Source organism: Schistocerca piceifrons, chromosome 3 (genome assembly GCF_021461385.2).
Source record: "Schistocerca piceifrons isolate TAMUIC-IGC-003096 chromosome 3, iqSchPice1.1, whole genome shotgun sequence".
Taxonomy (NCBI): Eukaryota; Metazoa; Arthropoda; class Insecta; order Orthoptera; family Acrididae; genus Schistocerca; species Schistocerca piceifrons.
The window spans coordinates 183,681,698-183,697,478 of NC_060140.1; the positions used below are offsets into that span (position 1 = coordinate 183,681,698).

Genomic DNA, 15,781 nt, shown 5'->3' on the forward strand with positions numbered 1-15,781 from the left:
CGTTGTACACATCACAGAAGTCACCAATACTACTCTCCCATCATATTGGTATCCCAGCCGTCCTCATACCGTCTGTGTCCTTGATCTGTTATTAAAAACACTGGCCTCCTTCGTCACTGGCATGAATAGGACGGAGGATGGAGGCTGGAATGAGGTCGCTGTTCAGAAAGTGAATTAAACAGCATAACTTACTGAATTCTGTAGCCTGTGTACCATATCAGAAGTATAATGGTATCATTATTTTTGCTTAAAAACTTAGAAATTACCTCCTTTTTCTCAATCGTTTCGATTCATAGTTGGAAATGAAAATAATTTTTCGATTGTCAGTTTCAACAAACACGCATTCTTTCAAATAATTTAGTTACAACCGGGTCCACAGCTGTCTTAAACTTCTTGAAAGAAATACGTTTACTGCCCAATTTTGTGTACTATGACGTTTTGGCGGGGCACTAGTTTTTCAAGAGAAATGTCTAACCCGTTAACTACATAATTATGTTTTGGGTTATAGTCATATAATTTCATCGAGAGTCCGCGGTTTGCCTGACTTGAGATCTGTAATCATGATACTCGTTACAGCAGCAACAATAGCATACAGTCAAACCATTGATTGGTGTGAGGGAGCACTTAAATGTGGGCAGCGACATTTCGTGGCAAACAGGTCAAATATAAATCTACGTGGATAGGTTTTTCAAGGTACGCTTGTGGACTCCATCCGAGCTATTGCTCAATCTCTGATACTTCCACACTTTATAGGAAAGGCTTTCTTCTGGTTAACTAGTATCACAATAAAGCAAGATTTATGGCACCTGTCTCCATACCTCACTTTTCTTAGTGACGACCTTAGAATTCCCTTACGGGTTCCATCTGAGGCCTCACTGGACGCAGTGGCCAGTATTTGGCGACGATATGGTTTCAAATCTAGACTATTCTCCTCCAAGACGGAAAACCACCTGCGTAGTATCTAATAAGAAGCAAGTAGTCCACCATAATTGCTACAATAGATTTGTAAAAACTGCACAGTTGAACCGGCCAGCTAACGAAATCTTATATTTATTTGGCGAATCGACAGCATAACAAAGCGAAAACTAATTACACATATATTCACAACACACTTGCCAAGGCAAGAGTATGCTTGGAAAGTGCAATGTCCAATTAATGGCAGCTAATTCAACTCCGCTGTAACCGAAAAATTGATGAGATTTGTTTATTGTGGTGATATTTAGTCAATTTAGTCACTGTTACGTCCAACGGGGCATTTTTCATATTTGACGAGTACAGAGTACACTCATTACGTTACTTGTTAAAATAGTTTTGTATTTAGTATTTATTTATTGATAAATAGTATGACAAGATTATGTCATGACCCCTGTAGAATGTCTGCTGTTACTATGTAGTTGAATATCATGTACTCCTAATAAATCCTAACTGTATTCATTCAAATTAATAATAAATCTGACATTCTTAGCACAATTATCTAGGTTTCATGTACCAGGAACTTCTCTGTACTCTTTGTTGCACTTTAAACTAATCCCAAAGGACTAAAATAGTTTGAAGTTATTAATCGAATCATTTTGATTACATTCATATTTTAGTTGTAGCAAGTCACACAAAAAGTGGACTTAATTGAAATTACATATATATTTTCTAAATAACTCTTCATACTCCACCCTGATATAGCCGGCCGCGGTGGTCTAGCGGCTCTAGGCGCTCAGTCCGGAACCGCGCGACTGCTACGGTCGCAGGTTCGAATCCTGCCTCGGGCATGGATGTGTGTGATGTCCTTAGGTTAGTTAGGTTTAAGTAGTTCTAAGTTCTAGGGGACTGATGACCACAGATGTTAAGTCCCATAGTGCTCAGAGCCACCCTGATAACTAGAATTATACGTGAATAACGCTCCCTCTTGCCGCAGAATCTGCATATAGTACAGTTGCCCATTGGCAGCGAATGCCGCTGAAAGAAACAATTCCGTCGGAGAAACAAACCACGATTTCTACTTCAAAAGCTACTTTAGTTACGTATATGAACTGTTTGGGAAATACAATTTCTCTTCCGTAACGAAAATTATAACTTCTAAGAAAATTTCGTCTCTAGAATAAAAATGTTGGTGTATATCGAAGCCTGTATCCAACCAGCGGAAAAGAAGCTACGCAAATTTACTGAAAGATCTGGTCAGCATCGGGATCACGCTGATAGAAACTATTTGTGTAGTCCGATTATCTGTTATTTTTACGCAGTCTGGCTTTAGTGATAAATAAGTATGATTTCGTAATGCAAAAACGGTGCATTGTTAAACAGAACCTTCAGTGGAATGATATCTCGAATAATATGAAGTTGAATAAGAAGATCATTCAGAACTAAGTGATTCCACGTTTTTATTGTCGTTACTAAGGAATAAAGTTTGTGTTGAAGGGGGCTATGATCCATCAGAGGTGGGTCGAAGCACCAATGCAAGAAGCAGCTTGTCATGAGTGAACAGGACAATACATACAGTTAGCTCTTCGGTTGGTGCTATACTAGCGGTATCCTAGATTCCACTACTTCATACAGCCCGTTAAACGGACTATTTAGATGATGTCCTCTGTTTGCGCTGCTAACCTGATTTCGCGAACACGCAGTTCCTTGAAGATACAGTTACCCCTGTTATAAGGATAATAGTATTCATTCTGCAACTGTTCATTTCACCACTCACACTGACCACCTAAAACGGCGGAAAATAGATTTGCTGTCTCTCGGTGTTCTAGTTTCTCATATTGGACTAATGTATAGAAAACAAGGGAGGGAAAACTCTGCTATGTGAACGCGACTACTGCTGCATTTTATAGGAGAATAGTTGATGAAAGAGGTGGATGAAAAAAATATTAAAAATTATTTACCTCGTAGGCGAGAGAATAACTATCCCCATTTGGTCCGGGCGTTCCTAGTCAGGTTGCGCACAATTTCTCTAAATGACTGCAGCGCACGGTTAGAAAGTTTCATAGTACAGAGGCGCGTCCGCTTCAGTTCGTGTCTCGGAGAACTGCTACATTTTTACCGGGAAACTGTGAAAAATTAACAGGTCAGCAGTTAATATGTTGATTAATTTACTGAACAGACAGCCGTAATACTATCAGCAGCAATCACTTACTCTTCTTTTCCGTGCGTAAAATTCATATGACGGTAATATTCAACCAATCAGCTGTTAATTGCTTTGTAATCATGCGCACATGAGTATGTAGCCTTATTTGATGTTTAAACAGTTTGACCATGCCTCAGTAGCACGCCCGAACTATGGCCTTTGACTACATACAATAAATCGTTTAATATATACTCCTCGTACTTATCAAGATGTGCAGCATCTACAGTCAGAACTAATTCCAGAGAAATTACAATTAATCCCAATTAATATTTATGTGCCATAGTACATTTTTCTGCAAGCTTGTTATAGCAAATACCTCTCATATTGGTTTAAGTGTATACGCGGTTTCTGGCCGTTTTCTACTCCCTTAGCGCGTGTTGTATTAATTAGGAAATATTTGCCTGGTTTCGAAACACTGTTTTAATAGCGGCCGCCTAGCGCAGTAAATGTAACGTTGTGGTGTGTCGCTTCCGCTGCCATCTATCATTGTTTAATTGTGTTATGTTTAAGTGTTATATCCGGACGGTGATGAAAGCAGCCACTAGTGCTTCGGCTCATTGTTCTCAAATTTTGACGCCTATTATCCTCAGTCATTTTGATTGTGTCCAGTATGGAGGCGAGAGTGCGGCTGTTTTGCATATATTCTGGAATAATTACAGCAGGGTGTTGGTGCCGTTGGAAACCAGTTTCCCACAGTGGAGATTTCGATAGCAGTGCGGCCGCACGACGCATAACAATTTGCTTTATCCATTGCATATCGCGTACACGCGCTTTACATCTTCGCTAGATAGCATCGCCGCGAAGGGGCTCCTCTTTATATACCTCACACGTAAACGCTAGTCGAGGTGGGGGAGGCTGCGCATACGTGGACGGCTTGAAGTAATCGAGCTGCCTTTGTAGCGACGCGCTTTCAGCACCGCTCTTCTGTAACACACAACTGAATGTTTCTTGCTACCAACATTTGGTTTTCATTGCGGACATCATAACGAGAACACTCAAATTCGTACAGAATTTGTGTTACTCCCTTCCATAACTGCAATGGTACGTCAATGATTAATCTTCAACTTGCCATTTATCACTTATCAGTAGTTTCCTCCCGCTTGGGCCGTCTCCTGAGTGCTTCGCACGTAGCATTACAATAGAAAAACTTGGTGCGTTTTGAATGTGCTAATAGCCCCGAATCTGGAGAAGCGACTCAGGACACAGCACTTTTCGTCTCTCTACGCAACACCAGCTTTGGAGAACAGGCAAAGAATCCCAACCTGTAAAATCTCATCTCAACCAAAATTAGCCCTTTCGGTGAGTTTTCGGGATATTAGTGTTGGCACTCATAATTTGTAAAGTTTGCGCTCTTGCGCAACGTGGAGACTTCAACGATGGGTTGCGACAGTAACTCGTGACCGGTTAACTTTGCGAATAATTTTCTTTGCGTCATTACCGCTATAAACATCCCGTTATTAGAGCTACAGAGCAGTTCTTAATTTCCTACATTGAAGCAGGCGTATCGGATTAATGATGTAAATGTTACCATCGAAGTCAGTACACGAGATGTAAGTTGAGCCAAGTAACATTATTATTGACTCTTAATTGCTAAAAGGGTTCTCGGTTCTCGGGGTTTTGAAATTAAGTGTCTCCAGGCGATGCACTACGCCTCTCTTGTTAGCATCTACCACTGGAGTTTTCTGAGTTCGTCTGTGAGGCTCTCTCCGAGATTAAATAACATGGAATCTCGTTCCACTCTATGGAAACTACCTTAGTATTCCGCTAGTATAATTTGACAGAAGGGTACTGAGAGAATAGATAGAATGTAGCTCCTGTAAGCGTCTACCTGCGTAGACTGCTGATATTTATTGCCGAATTTCTGTTGATTCAATGGAAGAGGAAACAAATTCTTGTGTGTCCCGTAGATTAACTGAATACTTACGAGAGGCGTTCAATAAGTAATACAACACACATTTTTCTGAAAGCAGGTTAGTTTTATTCAGGACTCCAGTACACTTTATTTCCCGCTCCTTTGGCTACGAACCCTTCAACGTAATCTCCGTTCATTGCGACGGCATTTCGCCACTTCGCTGCGTGGGTATGCAGAGCAGCTTTCATTGGGCCAAAGAGATGAAATCGGAAGGTGTGAGATCAGGGTTGTGGGACAGATGAAAAAAAATTTGAGCACTATGGGACTTAACATCTGAGATCATCAGTCCCCAAGAACTTGGAACTACTTAAACCTAACTAACCTAAGGACATCACACACATCTATGCCCGAGCCAGGATTCGAACCTGCGACCGTAGCGGTCGCGCGGTTCCAGGCTGAAGCGCCTAGAACCGCTCGGCCACACCGGCCGGCGAGGAAGAACAGTCCAATGAAGTTTCGTGAGCTGCTCCCGGGTGCGCGGACTGTGTGAGACGTTGCATTGTCACGGAGAAGACGACGAACACGCTGAAGCCATTTCTTTACTTTCCTGACAATAGTACGACACTTTTCAGAGTAGATTGTTGGGCCGGGAGGGAGGAAATCAAACAGCATAAATGGCTCTGAGCACTGTGGGACTTAACAGCTATGGTCATCAGTCCCCTAGAACTTAGAACTACTTAAACCTTACTAACCTAAGGACATCACACAACACCCAGTCATCACGAGGCAGAGAATATCCCTGACCCCGCCAGGAATCGAACCCGGGCGCGGGAAGCGAGAACGCTACCGCACGACCATGAGCTGCGGACTCAAACAGAATAACCCCTTCAGAATCCCAGGAGACCGTTGCCATGACTTTACATACTAAGGGTGCGGTTTTGAAGTTTTTTCTCCATGATTAGCCGTTTTGTTTCCGATTCAGACTAATGAATCCAAGTTTCATCGCCTGTGACGATGTTCGACAAAAAAATTTGGCACGATAAGACTGGTAATACGACGGCAATTTCGCACATATCTCGTAGCTCTTTATGGTCGTTTGTTAGGCGGCGACAAACCCAGCGGGCGCGCTCGCACGTGATCCGTCGATCAGCTAGAATGAGAGTATTCACACGTTTCAACATTGCAGGAGTCACAAACAGGTTTGTAGGACCTTGTTGCCATGATGACAAGACATCTCTGCCAACGGCTCGTCGTGCTTTTGTTCACTTCTCTGTAGACATTTTGCAATCGGCCGATGAATATCTGCGATGCTCTGGTTTTGTGCCTAAAGACACTCGATGACAGCTCTCTGCTTGGAACGCATCTTCGTTCGACGTCACGTCTACGTATAGCGCCGCCACCTATCGGAGCTCCTTGAAGCGGGAATACTCTAGGATGCCCCACATCTTATTCCACATTTTTTCAACCGAGATTGGCTGAGAAAAAAAATGTGTTGCATTGCTTACTTAACGCCACTCACACTTGCTACATTTTAATAATCAGAGGTGCTAGAAGCAGAGACTTCGAACTTGAGTGGAGTAGGATGCGACCGTTTGTGGTGCTCCACCAGACAACCAGTAGCCAATCAGCTTAGCGCCCAGACATTCCTGCAGCCTGCTGAGAGAAAACGTTAATCACATTACGTCACAGCCTCACTCTTGTCCATCCTAGTTGCGTGGTGCTGGGTAGACAAAGACAGGCTGGGAGCTGTAGCGAAGGCCCACCGTGTGGGCTGCCAGACGGCACGGTTTGCCTTCTCCGGGCAGCGGCCGCGGCTGCAGCCGGAGCGCGCCCGTGGCCGCGTCAGCCGCTCGGCGGCAGGTGTGCTCGCAGCTCTAATTACCGACGCCCCACCCCAGCCGCAATAATCGGCCGAGCCGGCCCGCGATCATTGTTGCCTTGTTTGGAAGCGGCCGCGGCCTGCCATTGGTCGGGGGGCGGGTCCGCAAACTAACAACGAAGCGAAACTCGGGGATAAATAGTAAAAATAGAAGGCGGCGACTGCGGGAGCGGCCGCCGCCGCAGCATCCGTCAGACAACCGGTCCGGCGGGCTGGCGCGCCGCTTGCGACGCGACGCGCGGCGACGAGCGGAGAGGACGCGATGAAGCCATAACGACGCGCCACACTAATCAGCGGCCGTTCGTTTTTGCTCGCGCGCTTATTAGGTTTCCCCCCGCCTCTTCGCTGCTGCTCCGAGCTGAATTCTTGTCGTCTCTTCAAAATTCTCGGAGCTTTCGTTGCATCGAAATGAAATCCGTTGAGACACTCACCAGCTCTGAAGTATCAGCGCACGTTCTGTGTGCTATTTATCGCAGCTCACGGGCTAGAAGTAGTTTCGACCAAAGACACAGTAGAGTTAGAAAGGAACCCGCCCCAAGTAATGATATGGCAGCGATGACAACACTGCGCAAATTATTTACATATGTTACAAACATGGTTAGTACCTCAGCTTGGGGAAAGGGACCTCACAGAACACACATGGTAGGGAGCAAGACGGAGTACCTCCTCACTACCGTCTTGCAGTGCTCGAGTTCCTGAATGAACACTGGTGGATAGGCTGGTTCATGGCCATCACCAGCTCCCTTTAAATGACCACCAAGAAGCCCTGACCTCACCACACCTGACAACTCGTTATTATGAGGGGTCATTAAGGCGCGTGTATCTGCACGTCGTTGTGCTACAAACGATGAACTTCCCAATGTTGTTGAGGCTGCATTAGGCGTATGGTTCAAATGGCTCTGAGTACTATAGGACTTAACATCTGAGGTCATCAGTCCCCTAGAACTTAGAACTACTTAAACCTAACTAACCTAAGGACATCACACACATCCATGCCCGAGGCAGGATTCGTACCTGCGACCGTAGCGGTCGCGCGGTTCCAGGCTGAATCGCCTAGAACCGCTCGGCCACTCCGGCCGGCTTAGGCGTATGAAATGTGTTTACAGCATGGTGGGAAACATACCGGTATGCTTGGCATATAATACGTACGTGATTACTTGTACTAAAACAAATCATATAAGTTGGAATTCGATATCAGGGCGTACGGGGACTTCTCGACCACACTGCAGAGCTCTCTACTGTTCTTAAAGCGAGCGCGCGAGGAGCCGGTCCCGTATTGAGTCCTAGAGACAAATGAACTGTGGCAACGGACAATCAGAGTGTCTTAGTCCGTTCTCCACAACATTTCCACCGAGCAAGGTGGCAAGACACTAGACTAGCGTCCGAGAGGACCGACCGTTCAAAGCCTAGTCCGGCCATCCAGATGTAGGTGTTTGGTGGTTTCGCTAAATCGCATAAGGCAAAGACCGGAATGGTTCCCCGCCCCATCCATACTTGGGCTCCGTCTCTAATAACCTCATCGTCGATGGGACGTAAAGCCCTACCTGAAAACTAAACTCAGTCCGTCAGGCCTCGGGAAGCCCAGCGGTACCAACAGACCGCCGTGTCATTTTCAGCCGATAGGTGTCGCCGAATGCGGATATGAAGGGGCATCTGGTCAGCACACCGCTTTCTCCGACGTCGTCAGTTTTCGTGACCGGAGCCGCTACTTCTCAATCAAGCAGCTCCTCAGTTGGCCTCCCAAGGAGCGAGTGCACCCCGCTTGCCAACAGCACTCAGCAGACCCGAACGCTCACTCATCCAAGTGCCAGCCTAACCCTGTCTTCTTCCAGGCGATCCAAGGCTGGTTTCCTCACAAGGACAATACACTAAGAGTTCCAACCTTTAAACTCACAAAATAGATATCATCCGTTTCTTTAAGATTCCCTGAAATTATATTTACTTTCATGAGACTGTGAGACTGGATTCCACGTGATTTTTATATATATATATATATATATATATATATATATATATATATATATATATAAAATTCTTCAGTTTTCTCCCCGAGTCATATCCCATTGCTTCTGCCCCACCATCACACTTGTTCTCATTCCTGCTGATTAATACTTTTGTGGACACAACTGTGATAACTAAAAGAAAACCAGGGCCAGCTAGAAAAAATTTTTCCATACTAGCGGCCTATTATTTTCTGCCGATCACCCTTATCCCTTGTACGGTTTCACCTATTTCAGTTCTCACTACTAAGTGTGATACGCATTGTATACAAATCTTGCACTTTCGCACCCCTTGCGTCCATCCTAGTTTGTCGCTGTAAGCGGCCACTGCTAACTGCAGTACGTCCTGTATAGAAATACAGTATTACAGTTATGGTGCCTTTGGCTTCCCTCATACCTTGTACCTTGAACTAGCCCTGAAGGAAATGGAATTCGTTGTTTCCATTCGCAATTCTGTCACCTCACATCCGCTGAAATAGCCCTCGTTGGGAAAATTTCTGTCCGAGGTAAGAAATAACAGTAATTCAAATTTAAGTTTTGAACGGACGTTTGTTCTTTGAATCGGCCTGAAGCTAAGTTTGTCTTACAGTTAACGGCAGTGAGTCACTTAAACGCCTTTGATTTTTCTGACGTTCTCTTATCTCAACATTACGACAGTGTCCTGAAACTTGCTTGCTGTCGTGTTTGCTCATCGGCGCAGATTTAACCGCCAATACTGGAAACAGACCGTTGGTTCTTCCCGGTTTGAATTAAAAGCCGTTTAGATGATGAGACGCTTGTTTTGAAAATCGTTATCTCCTTACTCACTTTGCTCTCTCTTTCAAACACGTAGTGTTTATTTGATCTTTGGTGGCTCTTATCGCTGAAAGTAAAGAGGAGAGATAAGGAATCGGATGTTTCTGGAGATGATTTCCACGCCTGCCTACCGGATATTTTCTGCTTAATAACCAGCCGGCAGTTTGTGGCGGTTTCATTATCAGGTTCTTTAGAAGGTGGAGGGTATGTTAATGACCCGTTGAAGACGACGTCATTAGCTTTGTCGACAATATAAGATTACGAGCGCTAATTGGGCAATTGGCAGTTTTGTCTCTTAATTGTTTCAGCTATTCGTGAAGAAATAAGTTTAGGGAGTTGTCGATTTTCTGTGATCAAATTCTTACCCTTTTTATACAGACTGTAAAGTCGGGCGATTCTGACGTACACACGAATCATTGAGTAATTTGTTTCACCAAATTCCTAGTCACTATAGCGAAACGCCCTCCCATTCACGAAGAGAAATAAGTGTATTGAACATGTAAGCCTTTGAAATTTCCTGGCAGATTAAATCTCCGTACTGGACCGAAACTCGAACAAGTGAGTTTCGTCTTTCGTGGGCAAGTGCTGTACCAACTGAGCTAGCCAAACACAACTCACGAGCCGTCCTCGCAGCTGCACTTTCACCAGTCTTCAGGGGTAGTAGTCCTGCAAGATTTGCTTGAGAGCTTTTGTGAAGTTTGAAAGATACGAGATGAGGTACTGCGAAAGTAAAGCTGTGAGGACGGGTTGTGAGTCATGCTTAGCTAGCCCAGCTGATAGAGCACTTTCTGCGGAAGGCGAAGGTCCCCTAGCTCGAGTCTCGGACCGGCACACAGTTTTAGTCTGCCAAGAAGTATAAGCGCATTTTCTGCTGCAAAGTGAAAATTTCGGTACGCGTTTTTTCCGTCAAACTCAGATAGTCACTTGCCCTCTGTATCTAACTTCCTGCTACTAATTAATTGGAGTGGCCGAGCGGCTCTAGGCGCATCAATCTGGAACCGCACCACCGCTACGGTCGCAGGTTCGAATTCTGCCTCGGGCATGGATGTGTGTCATGCCCTTAGGTTAGTTAGGTTTAAGTAGTTCTAAGTTCTAGGGGACTGATGACCTGAGCTGTTAAGTCCCATAGTGCTCAGAGCCATTTGAACCATTTTTGAACTAATTTACCATCCATCACCAATAACACCACCCATTGTGGGAACTATTGGGTAATTTTCACATTGCAGTGCTCAGTACTAGTACTCTGTAGGAAGATTGTCTAAGAACGCTAAGGAAAAAAGTAAGTAAGTAAGCAAAGTAATAATAATAATAATAATGAAATTTTAGTCGGCTGAATTACTTTCAGGATTCTACAGTCAGCACTACTGTATGATATTACATTTCACTGTGTGATTTGAATAAATGTGATAATTGTAACCCTCTGTTTGAACTGCGGCTTCATACACAGGAAGTTCCTCATCCGGCACTATCTCGTTTTTCCCGCCGACCATGAAATTCGAATGGTATCTCCTCAACAGTTCCGATAAGAGTAGACAAAGGATTTTCTTGTTAGCGTCTTTCCAGTACTTACCTGGCCCCATATATTGACACTCACCTTCTCCGTTATCTAATGTCAACGTATTGACGGACGTCTCACTGTCTCTTTTTTTTTTCCCGCGCGGCCCACAGACTCGCGCAAGGAACAGCAGCAGCACAGTGTGAAGACCGAGGCAAAGGAGGGCGGCGGCATGCCGAAGCAGCCAGAGTGCGACGACGGGGGCGGCGGGGGTGGACAGCACGGCTGCCCCTACTGCAACTACAGCAGCTCTTCCGAGATGCGGACGCAGGCGCACGTGCTGGCGCAGCACTCGCAGCTCACCTCTCCGCCTGCGACGCAGCAACAACTCCAGCATCACCAGCAGCAGTTTCAGCTGCACCACCACCATCACCCGCAGCAGCAGCAGCACCATCAACAACAACAACAGCAGCAACAACAACAACAGCAGCAGCAACAGCAGCAGCAGGAGTTCCAGTGTCCACTCTGCCAGGATAGCTTCCGCGACCGCGGAAGCCTGGAGCGGCACGTCATGCAGATCCATTCGGTCAACTCGGAGGGCCTCCAGCGACTGCTGCTGCTTGTGGACCAGTCGCACTGGCTCAACGCTGGGGCGCCTGGTCCTCCTGCTCCTCAAACCCCTCAGCTCAGTCAGCAACCACAGCAGCAACAGCAATCTCAACATCAACATCAGCAGCAGCCAGCGCCAAACCAAGCCAGTCAGATGGTCAGCCCGGTCAGTTCCTCGTCGTCTGGTGGCTGCAAGGAGCTGGACACCAGCAAGCACAACAATTCGTCCGATGTCAACTCTGTAGACGAGAATCTACCACAGTCGCCGGTCGACCATCAGCAGGTAAATAATTTTCTGTAAAATCCGGTATTGTCCCATCAGATGCACGTATTTCTTCAGTTATTGCCAGTTAAAGATTCATATGGACATCTTACGTACCGGTAGTGCGTGTATTACAGACGAGGGTGGCTAGATAAGTCTCGTAAAATGCAAGAAAAAGGGTTTGTTTCGTAAACAACTCATCTTACTTCTACACACAGTCCCCTTCAAGGGATATACAGGGGCGATCGGAGGCTTTCCCGGCGTATGTGTTGTTTCCAGGGCTCGCGGGTGTCAGCCGGATGCGATCGTTGAAGTCCCACGATATTTCAGCAAATAACCTTTCCGCTATCATCGGGTGGTTCTGATGAAATGGTCACTGACAATGAGGAGACAGACCATTCCATCAGAACCACCCGATGATAGCGGAAAGGTTATTCGCTGAAATATCGTGGGACTTCAACGATCGCATCCGGCTGGACACCCGAGAGCCCTAGAAACAGATATGCAGGGTGTTCGGAGTACAGGGAAGTTAGTACATAATATTTTAAATAAGAATCCATGTCCTGGAACGCACCGTTTCCGTTCTACGACAGTTTCAATCCAAATGTTTAGCTCATCAACTTCTGCTTGAGGACTTGAATTTGCGCGACGCAGTGCAATTATTAGGTAAAAATTTGAAAGGAAACATCACGCAACATCCGTTTACCGCTTGAGCACATTTGTTTTTATTAATACTTAAACATTACGTACTGCATGTACAGTATTCTGGGTTCTTCTGTGTTTTGCAATCATGTAAACACGTATTGTTTAAGTGTTAATACAAACAAATGTGCCTAAGTAATAAATGGATATTTCGTTAGTTTGCTTTCGAACTGTTACGTAGTAATTGTACTGCGTCACACCTAATTCAATTCCTCAAGCAGAAATGGATGAGTTAAACATTTGAACGGAAATCGTCGTAGAAAAGAAACGGCATGTTTCCGGACATGGTTTCCTATTCATAACATTATGCACTCAGTCTCTTCTACATGTCCTAGAAGTTTGTGATGGGAATTTCCGAAAACCCCGGATACTTGGTCCAGCGATCCTGCAGTTTTATCATCTTATTGAAAAAGCAGCTCTGCAAAATACTCATTAACTGCAAGTATCTCTTCCTCATTTGCCACTACCAGCACCATCATTATCATCATCATCATCATCACAATAGTCGTAGTCGTCATCATCACTTGGTGATGTGACCTCTTCGAATCGTAGTGCAACATAAGATCCCAACAGGTTGTTCTATTTCTTCCGGTCTTGAGGTTCCTGTCGCCAATCGAATCCAGCTGTCTTTCGAACTCTCTGTCCCATCTGCCCTATGGTGTTCCTCTCCATCTATTTCGGCAAATGGGCTCCAGTATAGTATTTGTTTTTAAAATCTGCCGTTCTTTATTCGAGCACATGACAAGCCCACTGCCATTTCAAGGTGTTTGAATAACCCTTTATTGTGAATTCGGCCGCATGGCTACTATAAAGTGCATAAACAGTAAAATGAAATATAATATTCCTTCAGCCTGTTTTTCCAAATGTCTGCTGTTCGTCTAGCTTAGCTATAAGCTAAAATACGCACTTGCTGTGTTGGGACAAAGCATGCGAAATTGCCCATGAGAGAAGCACATCTTACGTGTGATTTGACTCGTGTGTGGAAGGCAGTACAATAACAGCTTGCCTAACTACAATGAGAATGAGCGCTTCAAAATGAGAACTTGGTTTTGAAACTAGTAGTGGCTAAATAAATAATGAAATAGTGTAACTGTGGAAAAGTTTTCGTTTTTTTCCTTCTTTTCGAAAAAAGAAAAAGGTTATGAAAATGCAAAACTTAAAAGGAAACTAACGATAAAGTTAGTAGGAGCTGACAAGAGAGGCGAGTATAGACCATTAATACTTCTTAAATGTAGTGAAATTCAAAATATTCCAAACAATACATGCCGCACATTCGACAAAAGTTTGTGCCACTTGAAAATCGTTTGATAAGCACCAAATAACAATCTGTTCGCTCATCTGTGTAGTGTGTGTACATTTCACCTCAACAGTATGTGGAACATGATCAGTTATTTACGAGGACGTACTAATTTTGAAGAAGCAATGTTGTTCCATCGCCATGATAACGGGCTGACTGTCCTGCTGCCTGATAACATCGTTAATTACATCGGAAACGTGGCCGCGAACTGAATCGTAAACTAATAAGGGAGAGAGGTTGAGCAACGTGTCAGATGTTGGCTCCAGACGGTCATCAACAAGACGATCATTAGCTCGTCTGACATCCATCCACTCTACTGTGTGTGTGTAGTAAGATAACATCCGATGGAAAAGTTTCCTTCAGAGCTGGTGTCTGCTTACATACTCTTTACGTTTCACAATTTTGATTTCAGCTCTGTACTTATACTCACTTGCGTTATTAATTTTTAATAAAAATTATGTGAACCTAACCGAAGTTCCAACGAAAACGAGTGATTTTTACGCGTTAGCCGTAACTAATGAAGCAAGTGAGTCGCACTCGTAGGGTTGGGTACTCTATTCCGATGTTGTTTTCTTCTTTTACTTCTCTTGATTTGACCCCTTTAGTCCCGATCAGTATTTCGGTTCCTTCTTCTTCTCCCTGCATCCGGCATTCGCAGAACGCCTTATTTGCATTTCATTTCGATAATATACACCTTATACAGTAATATTTGAATTTATCAACACTGTGGCTACATTTGCCGATTTTCTGAAAGTCATCTCAGATATTTGTTTACTGAGGTTATTTTACCCTCGGAGACCATAATTCTGTTATTTCACCCTGGGAGACCATCATTCTGACGTTGTAGGATTAAATTTGGAAATCTATCTTAATTGCCCTTTTTAGGGTTCTTCAAATTTTACCGTGTATCCTCATGAGCATGGTTTTCCTCCTCATAATAATAGGTTTCATGTAAGACGTTGGAAATCTGACAATTGCTGTATTGTTTAGTTATCGATGACTATCTGTGATCTAACTAGATCGTTTCCCAAACACTTTCAAAAGCATGTTTTCTGTTAAAGTTATGCACTTGTAAGCTATCTGAAAATATTTCTAATCCGAACATAATATTTTTTATCTGATTTACTCGTTTAACAGCCAAGGGTGATTGATCTTCCACAGGCGTGAGAAACGGACCACGTGTGTAAACGAAGTGCCCCAAAAGTCTGGAACCACAGCTGAATTACAAAACGAAATTGTGGCATCTGTTTAAAGCAATGGTGAAGACGTCATTTATGGTGTCGTAACAGTTTTTGAGTCTTACTCGCTGAAATTTATGGGTTTGATTATGTCGTTTAGGGTAACCATTCCCTGTTTTTACTTCTGACGTCGCGGAAATCAAATTCGGTGATGAATTGACATCAGACGGTGCTAAGTCAGGTCTCCTAGAGGGCTTTCGCTCACTTTTCGTGTCAGGCTTATCCTATGAAAATTTTAGCACGAGTTTCCAGAGCGCTTGCAGAAGTTCAGAGTCACATAGAATGAGCGACATCTGTAAGCATCCGTAACAGAAAAATCTTCCACGTTGAATGTTAATGGATTTACTTACTTCTCCGTCGCAATTCGGTATGTGTGTCATTACCAAGCTCTATGAAGTATGAAGCGCTTCAGTGCGTGTTCTTTACTGTTGATGAAGACACCATCCTAGTGTCTCAACCACATTGCCTTATTTTACTTCATTGCTATTGTCGAATAAATAAACCCAGTGACAGTCCAGGTGGAAAATGTAGTTTCGA

The 15,781-nt window shown here is 44.2% G+C and overlaps 1 protein-coding gene across 1 annotated transcript in view; it reads left to right on the top strand.

The window, feature by feature from the left end:
* LOC124790121 (zinc finger homeobox protein 3) overlaps positions 1-15,781 on the top strand; it is a 111,218-nt gene that overhangs the window by 68,243 nt on the left and 27,194 nt on the right. Inside the window, exon 3 of the mRNA XM_047257694.1 lies at positions 11,310-12,028. Within this exon, the coding sequence (XP_047113650.1) occupies positions 11,310-12,028 (719 nt within the window). The remainder of the gene's footprint in view (positions 1-11,309; positions 12,029-15,781) is intronic.